Genomic DNA, 18321 nt, shown 5'->3' on the forward strand with positions numbered 1-18321 from the left:
CGGGAAACCATTTGACGAAATTCAACCAGGAAATAGCCCCCAAGATATATCGATAAATTAGACCTAAGCACAACACAGAATCCTTCCGCAATGTCCTGACAATTCGCTCATGCAATTAATCCAAAAAGTTTCCTCCGAACTTTGGATGCTGATACCTACCTAGGTACCTGTTTAAACGACTCAGCCTGGGCGTCGACATGAGCGAAGCTGTATAGATCAGGCGGGATACTACTGCAGCAGCTGCGTATATGGGCACAGCCTGCTCTAGATGCAGGTGAGCCACAGACGTGGGGGAACTACTATTGCTATCTTTTACTAATCCTTTTCATAATAAACCTTGTCCACTTTCGTGTGTTGGCAGTGGTATGATAATATATACTATGAACTTGAACAACATGAACCCTACATTGGAAATTGGGCCGCAACACCATGAACAAACTGTCACGATGTCTGAACAAGCAACTACGCAGGCCAGCTATAGTATCCTTCCCACTCCCGATGAAGTGACTAGTAGATCCAAATCAAACATGGACGAGAATCCCGTATGCATTGTTGGAATAGGTATAGAAACTCAATCAGTACTCCATGTAGCGCTCTTACTAAAGTCCACCGTGTTCAGGTTGCCATCTTCCGGGGGGCATTCGATCGCCTTCCGATCTCTGGAATTTCCTCTCCAAGAAACAGAGTGCTCAATCGGTTGTCCCAAGCAACCGTTTCTATGTAAAAGGTTTCTATCATTCAGATGGCAATAGAGCCGGAACGATGAATGCAAATGGAGGTTATTTCATCCATGAAGATACCCGCCTCTTCGAGAACACCTTTTTTGGCATTAACAATATAGAGGCGGCTTATAGTAAGTCATGTCACATGTCAGTGTGATACTCAATCCTTCAGGACAAGTCTCCTTGCTTGCGTATTAGGTATATACCCAGCCGTCAAAGTGAATGGCTGACCGGGAACAATCAAGTGGATCCTCAGCAACGAAAGCTTCTTGAGGTGGTGTTTGAGTGTCTAGAGAACTCTGGGGAAACACTCCAAGGGATCTCCGGTACTAATACTGGAGTGTACGTGGGCAGCTTCACAGTGGACCACCAGACTATGCAAACGCGAGATCCAGATACTATCCACAGATATAGCGCAACAGGAAGCGGCACAACGATTCTAGCGAATCGAATTAGTCACGTATTCAATCTCCAGGGGCCAAGGTACGTCCTGTGATCAAGCAACACATGTGTGTAATGGTGTCTGACTAAATAAATACTCAGCTTCACCTTGGACACGGCATGTTCATCTTCGATATACTGTCTAGATAGTGCCGTCAATGCCCTCAAGCGCGGTGACTGTGACGGTGCCATTGTCGCGGCTGCGAACTTGATCGCCGCTCCAGAGCAATGCCTTGCGACCATGAAAACGGGCGTTTTGTCACCTACTTCTACGTGCCACACATTTGATGCTTCAGCGGACGGCTATGGACGGGCTGATGGTGTAAATGCTATCTATTTAAAACGTCTGTCTTCGGCGACGAGAGATAAAAATAAGATCTGGGCGGTCATCCGTGCGACTGCTGTAAACTCGTGAGTTTGACAGGTCCGTAACGTATACGCGAATATCTTATTCAACGTGTGGCTTTAGGAATGGCAGGACTCCTGGTATTGCTCAACCAAGTGCCGAGTTGCAGGAGGCCGTGATTAGGAAAGCCTACAGCAGCGCTGGCTTACTATTCGCTGATACGGATTACGTTGAGTGTCACGGCACCGGGACTCCCGTTGGAGATCCCATTGAAGTGGACGCAATCGCGCGATGTTTCTCACGATCCAGAGAATTTCCTCTGCTTATTGGAGCCGTAAGTTCCCCCCTTTAAGGCGTGACAGTAAGTATAGGGTTGAAGTCGCCCTACTGGTTAGCTGGTGAATCTGGGCCCGTGTGGTTTACTTCATTCATGTATCATACTGACATTGGATTAGGTGAAATCAAATTTAGGTTTGCTCCCTGGAACAGCCATGGCAAAGCTACTAAGACTGGTGACTGATAAAATTACTTAGGACACAGCGAAGCAGCCAGTGGACTCACCTCACTTATCAAAATCGCCTTGGCTTTTGAGCATGGCAGGATCCCACCTACGCGTGGTGTAGTGAGACTGAATCCCAATTGTAAGTGCTTCCTATATTCACAACGATTTTCTGAACACTTATACAAATAGTGCGGCTTGAATCTTCGAACATGAGAATAGTGACAGAGATGGAAGAATGGCCTAGAGCCACACGTAGGGCAAGTATCAACTCCTTTGGATACGGAGGTGAGCTACAAGCACCCCGCAAACGGGAGAAGAAGAAGCTTACTCGGGAAAGGCGCAAATGCACATGCTATTCTTGAGGCATTTGACACTTACCTTACAGTTCCTGATTGTTTACCAGAACAGGATAACTACGCGGCAATTGCTAGTCAACAGCTTATCATACCTGTCTCAGCTTCCTCGGGGAAATCGCTCGAGTCCCGTATCCAGCAGATATCCGAGGTGATTCCAAACTATGGCTGGAACACACTACAAAGCCTCGCATATACTCTTAGCACGCGCAGATCCAAGTTAAAATACAGACAGCTATTATTAATTAAGCCTAGCGAGGATGGGAGACCTAGTCTGTCGCGTATCAAGTCGGAAAACAATACCGATGAAAGTGCTCAAGACCCTTTGCCTTGCACCTTCATATTCACGGGTCAAGGGGCTCACTATGCCGGTATGGCTAGAGAGCTTCTTGAGCGGAGTGGTGATTTTCTGGCCACTATTCGGGAACTGGATCGCACTCTACAGGTCATTGCACCAGACAAGGCACCAACCTGGTGTATAGAACGGTCCATTGCTGAACACGCAGCGACGAGTCCAAGCCACGGCGCCACACTTAGCCAGACAATCTGCACCGCTATACAGATCGCTATCGTCAATATTCTTCACAGCTGGAATATCAATCCTGTTGCTGTTATCGGCCATTCGTCTGGAGAGATTGCTGCTGCTTATAGTGCAGGCCTGATCAGCCAAAGTCAGGCTATACTGACGGCATACTTCAGAGGTTACGCAGTTGATCAGTTACATAAGACAGGATTAATGATGGCTGTTGGTATCGATATTAAGACTGCCAAAAACCTTATCCAGCAACATGGCCTCAACGATCATGTCTGCGTTGCATGTGTTAACGCGCCAGAGAGTTTAACACTCAGTGGAACAACCGAAGGAATCAAGGTTCTACAGCAGCATATGCAGGAGCAGAACAAGTTCTGTCGGATTCTGCTAACTGATGGGCTTGCCTATCATTCTCACATGATAATAGGAGTTGGCGAAGCCTACGAGGAAGCGTTGCGTCCGATATATAAGGATCACCAAAATAGTGGCTCGACTCAAGGGGTAGCTCAGATGTATTCCTCGGTAGGGAATTTCGGCGATGCATTGATAACACCAGATACAAGCACAGACTGGGCTAGATATTGGCGAGAAAACCTCGAAAAGCCTGTCCAATTTGACTCTGCCTTGAGAAGCCTAGTAGCTTCTACGGATCTCCAGCTCATAGAAGTAGGCCCACATCCGGCTTTGAAAGGACCGGTGAATCAAATCCGAGCGAGCATGATGGACAATGCTGATCTTTTCCGCTATGCTCCGACCTTGATCCGCGATCGAGACGCGGACTTATGCATGAAGGAATTGGCCGGTACGCTGTTCATGCATGGTCACAATCTCAACTGGGAGAAGGTCAACTTTATCGACCCAAGCAACCAAGTTCTCCTCTACAATCTTCCTCCCTATCCCTGGGACTACAGCAGCACAAAGTTACTCTATCACGAGTCACGTCCGAGTCATGAGCTACGCAATCGCAAACATGTGCGCCACGAACTGTTGGGATCGCAGCAGTACGCTGGTAATGGCATTGACTGGAACTGGCGCAATCATAGCGTGCGTCTCAAAGAGATGCCCTGGATGCGAGACCATACCGTTAGTGGCCAGGTAGTTTTCCCAGCCGCTGGCTATCTTGCCATGGTCATGGAAGGACTCAATCAGATCCAAGACGATAAAGAGCCGTCGTATCCACCCCTTTCTGCCTTCGAGTTCCGTAGTGTAAGTTTCAACACTGCGCTTATAATCGATGATCAGGACGGCCTCTTAGCGGAAGATACCGAACTGCACACTACCCTATCGCCACGAAGAATCTCTACGACGAGTACTTCTTCCTATTGGTATGACTTCTCCATCTCGTCGTACAAGTCTGGTAAATCAACTATCCACTGCGTAGGCAGTGTTCGGGAAGTAGACGGCTCGGAGCTTGATCAAAGCGTCACCATTGCCCAAACAGAACGATTCGAGAGAGTTCCTACAGACCGCTGGTACAATAAATTCGCGCTGGAAGGCCTGGACTTTGGTAAAGCCTTCCGTTCGGTTCCTTTCATCGATAAAGATAAGAACAGGGAGCGAACAGAGGCCGTAGGTATCATTCGCATGAGACCTCCGGCTTCCGAGAGCGAAGGAACATTCTACCCCGTTCATCCCATTACCATCGACGCATGTCTGCAAGTAGGTATCATGAGCACATGTGCAGGTAATGTGAGCGAGCTCCAGGCATACCTCCCAGTATTCATCAAGGAATGTCGAATTGACACCTCGTCTCTCCCCGAGTCTGTGGACTTGGACGCCAAAGTTCATGTGCAATCTAAAAGGACTGGTGTATCCACTCAGAGGATATCCTGCACCCTTCGAGACTCGGCAAACAAAGCAGTGATTCACATGGAAGATGTACGGATGTCTTTGTATTTGGGAAATATCTCCAGGGATTCAGCAAACCTGGGAGGAAGTCCGGACGGTCAACGCCACCCATGCCTGTGTGTCAACTGGAAACCCGACATTCAATGTCTGCAGCCTGGGTCTGAGGCTCCATTGCGGGACTACATTGCCTCTTTTATTAAACAACAGGATGCAGACCTTGTAGATGACGAGAACGTCGCGGCTATCGGCTCATTGCTCGACCTGGCTGGTCATAAGAAGCCACAGATGCGCGTTCTCGAGCTCGGAGAAAGCTGTAACTGTAAATCCAGCCGGTGGTCGACGTTTCTGAATAGAAATACTCCATTCCCACGCTGCGGGATGTGGCGGACCGCTCGTATTGTGGACGACGGAAAATTGTCAGTCGACGATGAGGACGATGGCCCATTTGATGTCATCATTATCACAGGGGTGAGTGATCGTCGCCCTAACATTTTTAGCAAGCATACTTACACCATCCATAGCTGAGCACTTCGGAAAAGTGCTGGAGATCCTGTTCCAAGTCAATTATGTCTGTTCTTTCCAGTGATGGTATTATCATAACTCGTCAGACACGTGCAGCTCAGACGTCTTTGGAAGCGGCAGGCTTGTGGCTGGCTGAAGTTGACAAAAGGACCCTTTTATCTAGACGCTTATCTGATATTGAAGTTCTCAGAAACAAGACAATTTTCATTCTGGTATGTCTTGTTACTCATAGCTATCCCTTGAAAACTAAAGCCCCGTTATCTTACGTTATACCTAGGTTCATAATCCTTCTACGACTCTCTCAGAGTTCGCATCATTCCTGTCGGTGCAGCTTCAACAAACAATTGCTGATTCTGAAGTAAAGATAATTTCAATTTGCAATGTCCAACAGGCAGCGTGCTCCCAAAACTCAGTGTTCATCTCCTTGCTTGAAATGGAGGTTCCTTACCTGGCAACCATGGGCCAGCCAGAGATAGACCTCCTTCGCAACATTAGCAACGTAACAACTCATCTCCTCTGGGTCACCGGCGCCGGCATGCTAAGTGAAGTAAACTCCAAGCCTGACCTGACTCTTTCCAGTGGGCTATCACGGGCTTTAATGCTGGAACAACCCTCATTGCGCTTCGCGGTCCTAGACGTCGGGTCCGAAGCCTTCCAAGCGCCCACTGTACAACTGACGTGCAACAACATTATTCGTACCCTAATTCCTGCAGACGAGTCGGATGATAAGGAATACGCCCAACTGCACGGTATGCTTTATATTAGTCGCTTTGGACCTGCGTCCGACCTTAATTTTCTGTTTCAAAACCGGATCCAGTCGAAAGACCGCTTCGAGAGCATCCCACTCGGCGAAGCGAAACCAGCTCGGCTATCCATTGGGAAAGTCGGTGTCATGGATACTATCCATTTCCAACAAGTAAGGGAGCCATCAAGCGACCCACCCTCCGGCTTCGCAGATATTGAGATGCAAGTCATGAGTTTGAACGCCAAGGATGTGTACGCCCTTAACGGACGGGTCGAGACTCGGAAGGGGACTACTGCCATGGAATTCGGTGGAGTGGTCACAGCGATAGGCCCCGGAGTTCCAGATACTCAGCTGAAGATCGGCGATAGAGTCATCGTCGTCATCCCGAACCATTTCACCACGACGGTACGGGTGCCTGTCTGGGCGGCCCATCGGATCCATTCGGATGAGGACCTGACTATCATGTCGGGCCTCCCTGTAGCTTATAGTACTGCACTATATGCATTAAATGATCGCGCCAATCTTCGGTCTGGCGAGTCAATCATGATCCATTCTGGAACTGGCGCGCTTGGCATAGCAGCTATTGTTATCGCCCAACGCATTGGCGCCACTGTTTACACCACGGTCGGCTCGTCTGCGAAGAGAGACTGGATAATCAATAACCTGGGCTTACCAGCTTCAAATATCTTTAGCTCCCGCGATGCTAACGATTTCGTTGCCGGCGTGAGAAAAGTAACGCGAGGGCGTGGGGTTGACGTGGTTGTCAACTCTCTTACAGGCGACCTTATGCACGACAGCTGGGATTGTCTGGCTCAGTTCGGCCGCTTCGTCGAAGTTGGCAAGCGGGAACTAGTCGATGCCGGCAAATTAGATATGTCTGTCTTCCTAAGGAACGCGACTTTCACTGCCTTCGATCTGAGCGAGTTGTATTTTCACAAGGACCAGTTCTATCGCGAGCTGCTCGTCACGTAAGCAGCAAGAGTTCAGAGAGATGATTTTTGGCTTGTAACTAACGAGGTCGTTGACTTGTGTATAGTAAAATAAGGGAGGTGCTTGACTTGTTCCGCGCGAAGGAGATCAAGCCACTTCCCACCAAATGCTTCGATATATCGGAGATCACTAGTGCATATCGCTACTTTTCGAAAAGAGATAGGGTGGGTAAAGTGGTCATCTCATTACAGGATCCAGGGAGTTCCATTCCAGTAGGTCGTCCCTTTTCCGAACAATACCTACTGGACTAACCAAAACTAGGTATCACCAGCGAAGTATCTCACTGTTCTCTATCCGGGGAAGGTCTATCTTCTCGTAGGATGCCTGGGCGGCCTCGGACGTAGCTTAAGTCGCTGGTTGCTATCCCGTGGCGCACGCAACTTTGTCTTTCTTAGTCGATCGGGCGACGACAAGCCAGCCGCGAAGGCGCTCATATCCCAGCTTCAAGAAGCCGGCGCCAACGTCAGCACCATACGCGGAGACGTGTGTCTCTCCGACGACGTGGGCCATGCCGTACGGTGCTGCGTCGACACGGGCTTGCCAATCGGCGGCGTCATACAGGCGTCGATGGGCCTCTCCGAAAGCCTGTTCTCGCGCATGAGCGGCGAAGCCTGGCAGAAGGCCGTCGGACCGAAGTGGGCAGGAACACGGAATTTGGATTTTGCCATCCGCGGCGTCGACGATCAGCTCGATTTCTTTCTGCTCATGTCGTCGATATCAGGGACCGTGGGCACGGCAACAGAAAGCAATTATTGCGCGGCGAACAGCTTTCTCGACGCTTTCGCGCGCAAGGGCCGGCGAGAAGGGCGCCCGAATATCTCGCTCGGGCTGGGCATGGTGTCCGAAGTAGGATATTTGCACGAGAACCCCGAGATCGAGGCGCTGTTGCTACGTAGGGGAATTCAACCTCTCAATGAAGAGGAGTTCTTGCAGATGGTTGACTTTTCTTTGATATCTGCTAAAAGCATATCTACCCCTTCCACGTCTTTCTTTTCATCGTCCCCTTCGCATATCCTGACTGGTCTCGAACCTCTCAGACTTCGACAGTTAAGAAGCCAGGGTTTCGACGTGAGCCACAGCGCCACTCAGGATCCGCGTTCATCCACCTTATATGCAGCCCTTGAAGCCGGCAAGCAAATCAACAGCGGTGCGACCGAACAACTCCAAAATACGGCCGTAGCTCCGTGGCTGACGAGTGTCCCATCAGGCGCTCTGGCAGCGCTTAAGAAACAGGCCGATGCTCCCACTCTAGAAGTCGCTATTCTACAATTAACCAAGAAGTGCTTTTCCAGCTTGATCCTATTGCCTACAGAGCTCGTTGACGATCACAAGGCCATAAACGAATATGGAGTGGACAGTATGATTGCGTCTGAGTTCCGCACCTGGCTCTGGAGTGCGTTCAAGGTAGACGTTTCTTTCCTTGACATTCTCAGCCAGGGGAAGTCGTTGCACGCACTTTCTGGCTTTATTGCGGATAAATTAGCTTCGAGTTAGGTTGCGAGTTAAGCACATTTAGAAAATGCAAGTCTTTTTCTTTTAGGTCCTCAAGTGCGAGGGAGATACGGCGGAGAACCTTATGCTAGGGTATGTTCGGTCAGAATTACCATGTATTAATTATAGATATAAGATATAATGCCTGTCATTGCTCCGATCCTCTCGTTGGGTAGAATTAGGATTTGAGGCTATCTAGAATCGAGATACAAGTACCTAGCTACCAGATGTATACCCAGTACCATGCAAATCTCAACTAGGGGTTAATAAGGAGCGTAAAAGCACTTTATCCAAATAGTAACAGTTGGAAACCAACTCCAAAGAGAAATGAGTGATCAACCCCTAGTTTATTTGTAAGAACCCTTCCATACGAATCGTATTCCAGAGACACTACAGCCCATAGTCTTGCTTGATCAAGTCAGCTGCCCTCTCAGCAAACGCATAGACAGTAGACTGAAGATTAGCAGTGCTAACGAGCGGGATCGCGCTAGCATCCACGACACGGAGGTTATCCACGCCATATACCTTCAGCGTCGGGCTCACAACACCTCCTTTTTCCTCCGGCAGCATCGCGCAGGTTCCTCCCAGATGCCACATAGATATCGCACTGGTGCGCAAGTATTTCTTGGCCGTCTCGATATCAGCGAGGTGAGAAGCGGGGTCGCGACGAATTAGGGGTTGCTTTAGCAACTTGCTGAAAGGCGACGATTTGGCGATGGTGTCGAGGTAGAGCATGTGTCGTGCGTAAACTTCGATGTCAATCTCGCTGGAAAAATAGTTGGGGTCGATTGTGGGCGCATCCGATGGATCGTTGGATTGGATGTGAACGCTGCCTCGCGGAATGGGTTGCGAAAGCATAGCGTCGAGCGTGATATAACTTCCAGGTATGGGCCCAGATGGCGAGTCGGAGTTGGGGTCGACTGGGAAATGATGTTGTCCCAGAACCGAGAGGTAAGCCGCCGAAGGCTGGTTTGAGTCTAGTAATGCCTTTTCAGCGATCTGGTAGTATGACCGTGCCCGATTTTCACTAGGACTATTGCCAGAAGGACGGTGTTGAGCAAGTAGCTGCTTGATTGTCTCCTGGTCCTTCTCAGAAAGGTAATCGACCATGGGCAGATATGCGTATGTGTTGACTCCCATGGATGTCAGTAAGCCTTTCTGACTTACAATGTAATCCTGCATGGCTTTCTCTAGGGCTTCTGGTTCTTGTCTTATCACCGGATCGAGCGTCTCTATGCCTTCTACCGTCTCGTAGCTAATACCACAATAAAGATGATCGTAAAGGTTCTCTCCGACACCGGGAAGGTCTCGAACGATTTTGATTGAATTGTTGTGTAGTATGGATTTGTTGCCAATGCCTGACAACTCAAGAATCTTGGGAGATTGGAGAACGCCGGCAGCAAGAATAACTTCCTTACTAGCGGCTACTACTTTTATGTTATCGCCATACCGATACTGAACTCCAATGGCCTTCGCACCATGGTCGTCTTTGAACAGGATTTTCTCTACGGTCACATTCGTAAGGACTTTCAGGTTGGCCCTATGTTTGATAGGAGCGTAGTATGCTGAAGCTGAATAACTTCTTTCTTTCCTTAACGGGTCGATGCTGGAGAGGGAGGTAAAGGCCCCGACGGATATCCCTAGAAATGGGTCGTTCAATACGTGATAGCCTTTATTTTTAAACGTTGCCGTCCAAGCTTCGCGTACGGGATGCTCTGGATCCCCGGCGTAAGATAGTTGGAGTGGGCCGTTAGGAGTATTATATGGAGGATAGTCGTCTATTCCTAGCACCTTTCTTGACGGTCGATCAACTTTGGGAAGCGTAAATGCCTTCGAATAATACTCCTTGAATGTGCCCGAGTTCCATCCGTCATTACCAAGTGCACCCCAAGCATCGAGCGACGCGTCGGTCGGGGGGACAAAAACTTGCGCATTGATAGCGCTCGACCCTCCGAGGGCCTTTCCTTGGTGCAAGCTGACTGACCTTCCATTGAGATTCGACTTAGAGAGTATTAACCCGGAGCGCTTAACACCAAGGGCATGAGTTTAGGTACTTACCTGAGGCTCGCTTTGGAAATTCCAATCCGCTTGTGATCCAAACAAGGCCCGACGCAATGCTGGTGTTTTGACTCGTGGATCATCACGCAAGTCGGCCCCAGCTTCCAAGACGAGAATGCGCTGGCTTGGATCTTCAGATAGACGAGTGGCTACGACAAGGCCTGCCGTACCTCCCCCTATTATCACAAAGTGGTACTCTCCTAAATTTTCCATGGTCAAGGAGGTTAATGATTCATCGAACGTCTTAGAAGACAATGAATATTGTTAGATATCCTTTATGTTTGAACTAGAGGCGAACATAGAATGATAAAGACCTTGTAGATGTGTTGGTTACCTACGAGAATTGTCTTTCCTCCCTGCTTCACATCTTTCTTAATCCCGTCCTTCAAGCCAATAAGTGTAACATTGGTAGAATGACCTAACATCTTTCAGCATTAGGTACTATTGTCTTCCTAGTTCTCATTCTTTAATTCTAATTAGCCTCTTGTATACCTCTATTGATAATAGCATTCAGGCTTTCCCCGCTCCAGCCACTGTTCCACAGCGTTGATAATGCCCCTTTCGCTGGGCGGAATGCAAGTGACGGTGGTGAGCATTGTGTTAGCCGGTCTCTCGCTTATTTTCATTGGTTTGAGGTTATGGTCCAGACATATTTTACACACCGCACTTGCTTTTAATGATTATATGGCAATTGTAGCAATGACTTTAACTGCCGCTATGCTCTCTGTTTTTACTTTAGGTATACCTATTGAGTCCCTTGAACAGTACCTAAAATTGCAGCCATTACTAAACAATCGCCATAGCCTGCTTCATTGGTGGCCTCGGATACCACGTCGAGGAACTTTTGATGACAATGCCCTTGTTCTATGATCGCTACTTGAAGGTTTGTCAATTCCTGTTATACCTACTCCTAATACATCTCTAACCGCGTTTGTATTCTAGTTATTCGTAGCCGGAGAGATACTCTGGGCAGCATCAAATTCAAGTGTCAAGTTTTCAATTCTCTCCTTCTATACATCTATATTCCCCAATCAGAAATTTGTTTACGTCTGTTACGCAACTATGGTCATCAATGCGGTTTACCTGGCCTACGTAATCTTGGAAAGTTTTCTTGTGTGCAAACCAGTTCAGTACATCTGGGACAAAAGTATTCAAGATGGAAAATGCACAGGGCAATCTATCGCATACATCGTTTCCGGTATCACCAACTTCTCTCTTGATATTGTTGTAGTCTTGTTGCCATTGCCAATGATACTCAGCTTACATATGTCATTGGCAAAGAAATTTGTAATCATCACAATGTTCAGTGTTGGCGCTGTGTAAGTATTCCGATTTCGATAGAACGATTCATAATATCAGATACTGACTAGTTTCAATAGTATCTGGGTTTTCTCTTTATTACGCGTTATGTGGCTCTTCAAATTGGACATAGATGATCCAACGTACTCCTATTCTACATGTGTTATTTACTCTGCCTTGGAGCCGGCTCTTGGAGTTATCAACGCATGCGTCCCGACTATTAAGCCCGCTATAAATAGGCTCTCTAGTATTTGTACGAATTGGTGGACTAGGAAAGAAGTCAGCGTTGCGACCACATCCGGCCTAACAGCAAGTGGAGAGCCCAACGGTTACCGTACAACATACGACAGCTTCAGCGATAATCACCTATCCATGGAAAGAGCGGTTCCCCCACACAGTATTCATGAGCTACAACGTTTGGATGGAACTTTAGGAACTGGGGATGGCATTATCGTTACTCGACAGTGGGAAGTAACAGTGGGGAGTCAATCACACCCATAAGGAAGAAATTTGAATAAAACTTGAAGAAATTGAAGTAGTTAAATTTTTTTCAAACAACTATACAGAGTTATTGAAATGTTATTTTTAATAATTTACTAGTTAATCTATTCTTTTCTTTGCCATTTTGATATTTTAAATAATGATTTACTGTACTAACTGTGTAGGTAAGTTTCAGTAGTAAGAGGACTGACATGTATTAATCTACTAACCAAGAATATCAAGTGTGTACATACGGCGCTTTGCGCCTCTTATATAGTAGTAGATAGACCTTTGTAGCCACCCCTGACAGAATATTTCCTTACTTTACGTGGTTTATTCTAGATACCTAGTTTGCCTTATATAGACCCGATAGATCACAACAGATAGTTCGCGGGGCTTCAGACATACCCCTTTTAGGCTCCAGTTCCCACCGGAATATATTATATACCAATAAAGATATGCTGTCCACAACTAGGTTTTCAAAGCTGTGATTGGTGTACCTGTTATTATATTTAGGCTAATTTCTGATTCTAATAACTACGTAAATCCGTAGGTAGGTAAAGCACGAGGTCTGACAAACTTCACCGAGTAACATATTTGTATGTATGATATTTAGGCCTCAATATTCAATTCTCAACCTATCTGTCACTTAAGTAGGAGAATACCTATTGCCGATGACGAAACGTCTACTGTTTACTTAATGAGTAAGAGCCGAATCACGCACCGCATCCAACAGGCGTTGAGCTAACAACAGGTGATGAGCTAACAACAGGCGTTGAGCTAACATCGCATCCAACACGCGCTGAGCTAACGGCAACGTCGTCGTACCAGAAGGTGTTAGTGTCGCCGCCGTAGGACTCCCAACCAAAGTAGACAGCGGTGATTTTAGGCTTGGCGGAGCTCCTCTGCCACTGATCTGCGTTGGCGTTGGTGCTACCAGACGTGATAGTAAGGCCTTCGATAGCCTCGCCGTTCAACCAAGTCTCGATGGTGCCATCGCTGCCTAAGTGGTACTCGAAACATTGCCAGTCGCCGGTTGGAAGGGCGGTGGAAGCGGCAATGCCTTGCGGGGAGAGGTCGGGAAGGGTAGCGTCGTCAGATTCGCGGTTGTACATCAGGATCTTGCTCTGACCACCAATTCTGAGGTGCTTGTTATCGCCTTGGGAAGAGTCGGGCATGGTGATGAAAGTGACGTGAGAGTCGGTCAGGGCATTGGCGGCTTTGCTGTAAGATGATTGATATTAGCATTGCCTTTTATTAAAACCGCCTCGCCCTTCAAGTTTCATAGCACTATAATAGTAAAACTCACAGATAAGTCCTCACGTAAACATCTCCGCTAGGAATTTTCGTCGTGCCAAAGAAGATGTGTCCACAGTAACCACCGGCACCATCAACTCTCACGGAGTTCGAACCACTGTGAGCGGTAGAGCTATCGAGGGTGACTTTACCGCCTTGGTTACAGTCGTTCGCGTACGTAGGCCATGTGGCCGCGTCCAATCCACCTTCGAAGTCGTCAGAGACTTGGGCGAAGGAGAAGGGTAGGAGAGCAAGGGCGAAGAGACCGAATTGGCGGAACATTGTCACGGATGGATTGTTGTAGGTGATAAGTGAAGATACGATGAGTAAGACAGAACTCAAGAATTCCAAGGACTGGGCGAGTTGAAGGTATTTACGTGTGTACCGTGGTCCGTAATATGCCCACTTATGCTCAAATTCGTATCCCGGACACCCTCCCTCCGTCACCGCATGATTGTATTGCTGCCTCCTTCCGCCCACCCTCTCCTACTCCACAATTTGGAACTTGAAATTTGAAAAGGGGTTTTACGAATATGCGGCCCGTTCTCCGAATAGCAGGTGGGCGTAAATTGATTCTCGCATGATCAATTTGACGGAAACCAAACCAATCGTTTGATGATCAGAACATTCCAGAGTGGCATCTTATATAAGCATGCTTAAGAAGCGTAGTTATACCTAGCTTCTTTCACAAATGTGTCTGTGTCGTGGCTTAAGCTTATAGGTAAATTGTATAAATTCCAAGGTTGCCCTATACATTCCACTTCCATATCAGCATAGGAGTAGGTTCTCGTGAATCATGGAAATAATTATTCTAGCCAGAGAGTGAAATACGTTTTAAATGAGGGTATGAGTTTATCAAATGCTCCTGTCGGTCCGACACGCTTCACACCTCTTCTGCCTCGATGGTATAATCGGCCTGGCATCATATATAAGGGAAAACTATGATATTTAAAGGTAGGTTTTATTTTTAATGATGAAGACACTCTATGGTACCTAAACGTTTGAGCGCACTCATAATTAATATGAATGTATGTAGTTAAACACGGTTTAGTTCGCGATCTGTATGTTGAAGAGGTACGGATTAGATTTGGTCTTATGCAGGGGAGGCGGGATGATAATATAGTCAGTGGATATGATAGGACCATTGGATTATGCGTACCTTATCCACCACGCTATACCTAAACAGGTAAGCGGTAAGAAAGGTGGTAAGATTTTGCCGGCGGAATATTCCCAAAGTCAATTCGAAGCTGGAAAATTTACTTTGCGCCATGTGAAATGCCATGTCTTCGGAAGTGAGCTCACAATTCCTACCGACACACCCCTAACTTCTATCACCTCTCACAAAATGGCAAGCTATGAGCAAGATAGACATAAGGTAAGCCAAACTAACATAATATCATTCAAGTCGGAAATCTAATCGGCTTGCAGAAACGTCGTCTTACAAAAGACGGCGACTACGTAGATACATCGAAGCCGAGTGCCTTCTTTAAGCCTATTCAGGGCCGGGACTGGACCATCTCCGTAGCCGTTCCTGGAAGCGTTCTCTCAACGTCAGTCGCATTCACCACTACACTTACGAATCAGTTTTTGTGACAAACTTACTGAACTTATATTCTAGCTGTCGCCGAGATGACCAACGCACAGGCGTTGTTTCACACATCGCACGCGCCCTCGCCGTGTTTGGCATAGACGAAATAGTCATATTTGATGACTCGCATCCGGACACGCGACCTAGGCACGTCGACCCTGCCGGCTACTCTGGCGATATCGACCCCTGCGGGTACCTCGATCATCTGCTGCAGTATCTAGAGATGCCACCATTTATGCGGCGGACGCTACTGCCCATTCACCCTAATCTAAGAGGTGCGGGGCTTATGGCAAGCTTGGACATCCCCTCGCACCCGCACTCCACCGACTGGCTGCCGTATTGCGAGGGTGTGACGGTGGCTGGAACACCGAAAGGCGGTAAGGGAACGCTTGTGGACGTTGGTAGAAAGGAGCCAGTGACTATTAGCGACGAAGTCCCGCCAAAGACCCGAATTACTGTTAAGATTGACGAAGAGGATCTATCTAAGGCAGAGCCGGTAGACCCTAGCGCGCCACGTGTCGAAGGGGGTTACTACTGGGGCTTCTCAGTGCGGCGTTGCGATTCGCTCGCAAACGTCTTTGAAGAGTGTACCTACGAGGGTGGCTACGATTTAAACATAGGGACGTCCGAACGTGGTGTCTCTATATCGGAGGCATTTCCGGAGCGAAAGAAGAAGGATATGGTGGCCTTCAATCACCTTCTGATTGTCTTTGGTGGACCCCGAGGCCTTGAGAATGCTGCAGAAAACGACCCGCAATTGAATGGCATGGGAATTGTCAAGGGGAGAACGAAGGAACTGTTTGATCATTGGGTCAATATTCTGCCAGGACAAGGAAGCAGAACTATCAGGACGGACGAAGCACTATTCATCGGCTTGGCAGGTTTACGGAAAGTATGGGAAGGAAGGTGAACGAGCAAGATATCTACTGGTTCTCTAGGGACTATAAAGATTAAAATTTACAGGCAAGTAATCGATACCCTATTCGAAATTTCTTACTAGAGTTGAAATTGCTATTTTCCGGGACGTGGCCCGATCGATAATAGATCAGTATCGTCAGCCTTCAGCTCCCACCCTTTCCCTCTGAATCGCTTGGGCCAGATCCCGTTTCGACCCGGGGCTATAATCCCGTTCGGGTCTAATACATCCTTGATTGTCTCATTGAAGCGCATAAACGCCGAATTGTTCCAATTGTATGTCCCGGCTACTTGGTCGGCGAAGAGAAGGTGTGTGCGATACTCGCCGAATCCCTTTTCTGCGCATTCCTTTATCATTTCTCTCATGAGTTTGACAGCGGCAGCCTTCATATCCGCATCAGCCCTGTCGTATATTATGTTCGTGATATAGTGGATCTCACGACCTGCCACGCAAAGAGTAGGAAACAGGTCAAAGCCATGACGTTCATGCGCCTTGACAATTATCTCGTGAATAGTACGCGCATCCTTACCACGCGTTGGGGCTATCGGGCTAAAGAATAGATGGCCACTATTCGGTAGCCAATTTAACCAATCAAGCTCACGGAGGACAGGAACGCCGCTGCAGACTAATGAGCGGTCGTGCAAATAGTGATCGGACGGTAGATCAGAGGGTAAGAAGAACTTCGAGCCGGGGATCTTGAAAAACGCGGCCTTGATAACCTCTAGTTGTGCTACGATGGATGCGGATGGACCATATTGCGTGCCATAGAAGACCCAGGAACAATCGCCTAAGGGCAACTCAGCAGCTGCAGATCGAACCTCTTCACGCGTCATGGGGCCAGAGCCACCGTGAAAATCTGACTTCCGTCGACCGGTGACATTGAGCTCCTGGATCACATGGCGCAGCTGCGGAATATTCCCCAATACGCCCTTCTGCGCCAACGGCCGAATGAGATCAACGATTTGCTCAAAGTCATCATCGCGCGGGAATGTGAAGCAGTAGGATTGATGTTCTGTTTCCGGCATCAACTGGATTCCCATCTTAGTCACGATGCCGAAATTGCTCTGAGAGAATATACCGTCGATCGATGGGCCGAAGGCATGTTGAAATGACTGCCAGGTAGGATTGTCTGCCCCGTCTGGACCCGGCAGAGCTCCCATGCCCGTACGCAGCAACTCGCCGTTAGGCAGGACAACTTCCATGCCGCAACGGTTTGCGAAATGATCGCCATACGGCGTATATCCAACGCCGCGGTCAATCGCATTGCCCAATACGCTACCGCCACCTAGATCAGGCGTATCGATCCATAAAGGGAGTTTTCTGTTTTGAATTTCATCGTAAAGCCGGAAGTACGTTACCCCAGGTTCGACGAGACAACTCGCGTTCTCAGCATCGATGTTCAGAATCTCATGCATCCGCCTGCCGAGATCGACGACCACGCCCCCTGGGATTCGAGGCGCAGCACCGCCGTAACCCAAGTTTCTACCGATGGAGATAGGATAAATCGGGATGCCGAATTTGTTTGCCCAACGTACCGTGGACTGGACTTCCTCCGTCGACCCGGGATACACGACCGCACTGCTAACGAGTTCCTCCTGGTCGGTGATATGAAAAGCGTCGTGGGTATTTGGATGCTGCATATACCATCCATCCACTAACGGTTTATCGTTAACTTCGACGTTTTCGTCTCCTATCGCGCCTTGAAGCTCCTTGATAGCTGCTTCGAAGTCCCCCAGAGACACATCTGGTGGAAGGCGTACCGGGTTCTTCCTCGGGCGGCTAATCGGTAACGTACTGTTGGACAGCAAGCGATCTCGTGCAACTTGGGCTTCCTGCTTAAGTCGCACAGGCACGCCACTATACTTCTCCTTTATCGAAGGGATTATCCCCGGGGCAGCTTCTGTCGCCATGATGCTAATAATATGGTCCCTTCAAACTATGAACGAACCCCCCCCATTTCTTTCTACTGTAGGAAGCTCGGCAAAGCTAACGTGCCGGCTGCCTTCGAACCCCGTATTCTTATTAAAGTTTCTCCAAATTCACTTACAGCGCCGTGTTCCGAGTTCTCCAACAGCGAGCGGCACCATGTAAGGATATAGGCGGGGTTGGATTTGGGGGATTCTCGGCAGATGCGCCCTTGCATCTTTATTTAATACCAATTTCTAGGAATATCATCGATCATGCCCCCTATT

The 18321-nt window shown here is 48.2% G+C and overlaps 6 protein-coding genes across 6 annotated transcripts; 3 read left to right on the plus strand and 3 right to left on the minus strand.

Moving 5' to 3' along the window:
* Window positions 1-446: 446 nt before the first annotated feature.
* F5Y00DRAFT_263366 (polyketide synthase) lies at window positions 447-8495 on the plus strand (the record flags this gene model as incomplete). The annotated part of the gene is made up of 13 exons (XM_048011496.1): window positions 447-561; window positions 620-853; window positions 968-1205; window positions 1266-1574; window positions 1633-1843; window positions 1965-1980; window positions 2043-2150; window positions 2201-2296; window positions 2349-5212; window positions 5266-5478; window positions 5544-6979; window positions 7048-7213; window positions 7263-8495. The coding sequence occupies 13 exons, from the start codon at window positions 447-449 to the stop codon at window positions 8493-8495; spliced, it is 7239 nt and encodes a 2412-aa protein (XP_047863614.1).
* A 387-nt stretch (window positions 8496-8882) lies between these two features.
* Window positions 8883-10763, minus strand: F5Y00DRAFT_271025 (GMC oxidoreductase; the record flags this gene model as incomplete). The annotated part of the gene is made up of 2 exons (XM_048012717.1): window positions 8883-10493; window positions 10551-10763. The coding sequence occupies 2 exons, from the start codon at window positions 10761-10763 to the stop codon at window positions 8883-8885; spliced, it is 1824 nt and encodes a 607-aa protein (XP_047863615.1).
* Window positions 10764-11849: 1086 nt separating this feature from the next.
* F5Y00DRAFT_271026 (uncharacterized protein) lies at window positions 11850-12350 on the plus strand (the record flags this gene model as incomplete). Its single annotated transcript, XM_048012718.1, has 2 exons — window positions 11850-11869; window positions 11930-12350. 2 exons carry the CDS (start codon window positions 11850-11852, stop codon window positions 12348-12350), a joined length of 441 nt encoding a protein of 146 aa, XP_047863616.1.
* A 483-nt stretch (window positions 12351-12833) lies between these two features.
* On the minus strand, window positions 12834-14169 carry F5Y00DRAFT_114449 (uncharacterized protein). The gene is made up of 2 exons (XM_048003939.1): window positions 13639-14169; window positions 12834-13553 (listed from the first exon to the last, which is right to left on the minus strand). Exons 1-2 carry the CDS (start codon window positions 13905-13907, stop codon window positions 13046-13048), a joined length of 777 nt encoding a protein of 258 aa, XP_047863617.1. The 5' UTR covers window positions 13908-14169; the 3' UTR covers window positions 12834-13045.
* An 801-nt stretch (window positions 14170-14970) lies between these two features.
* On the plus strand, window positions 14971-16123 carry F5Y00DRAFT_263370 (DUF171-domain-containing protein; the record flags this gene model as incomplete). Its single annotated transcript, XM_048011497.1, has 3 exons — window positions 14971-15000; window positions 15054-15175; window positions 15244-16123. The coding sequence occupies 3 exons, from the start codon at window positions 14971-14973 to the stop codon at window positions 16121-16123; spliced, it is 1032 nt and encodes a 343-aa protein (XP_047863618.1).
* A 51-nt stretch (window positions 16124-16174) lies between these two features.
* Window positions 16175-18257, minus strand: F5Y00DRAFT_114453 (putative vanilly-alcohol oxidase). The gene has a single exon (XM_048003940.1). It carries the CDS (start codon window positions 18037-18039, stop codon window positions 16225-16227), a length of 1815 nt encoding a protein of 604 aa, XP_047863619.1. The 5' UTR covers window positions 18040-18257; the 3' UTR covers window positions 16175-16224.
* Between the last annotated feature and the right edge of the window lie 64 nt (window positions 18258-18321).

This window comes from Daldinia vernicosa (assembly GCF_022497035.1).
Source record: "Daldinia vernicosa strain CBS 139.73 unplaced genomic scaffold F5Y00scaffold_32, whole genome shotgun sequence".
Lineage (NCBI taxonomy): Eukaryota > Fungi > Ascomycota > Sordariomycetes > Xylariales > Hypoxylaceae > Daldinia > Daldinia vernicosa.

Excerpts from the sequence above, each read along its gene's own strand:
- F5Y00DRAFT_114449 (XM_048003939.1), bottom strand. The coding sequence starts at position 13,907 with ATGTTCCGCCAATTCGGTCTCTTCGCCCTTGCTCTCCTACCCTTCTCC. Across the intron at positions 13,554-13,638 it reads GTTTACGTGAGGACTTATCT|CAAAGCCGCCAATGCCCTGA; the intron begins GTGAGTTTTACT and ends ATCATCTTACAG.
- F5Y00DRAFT_114453 (XM_048003940.1), bottom strand. The coding sequence starts at position 18,039 with ATGGCGACAGAAGCTGCCCCGGGGATAATCCCTTCGATAAAGGAGAAG.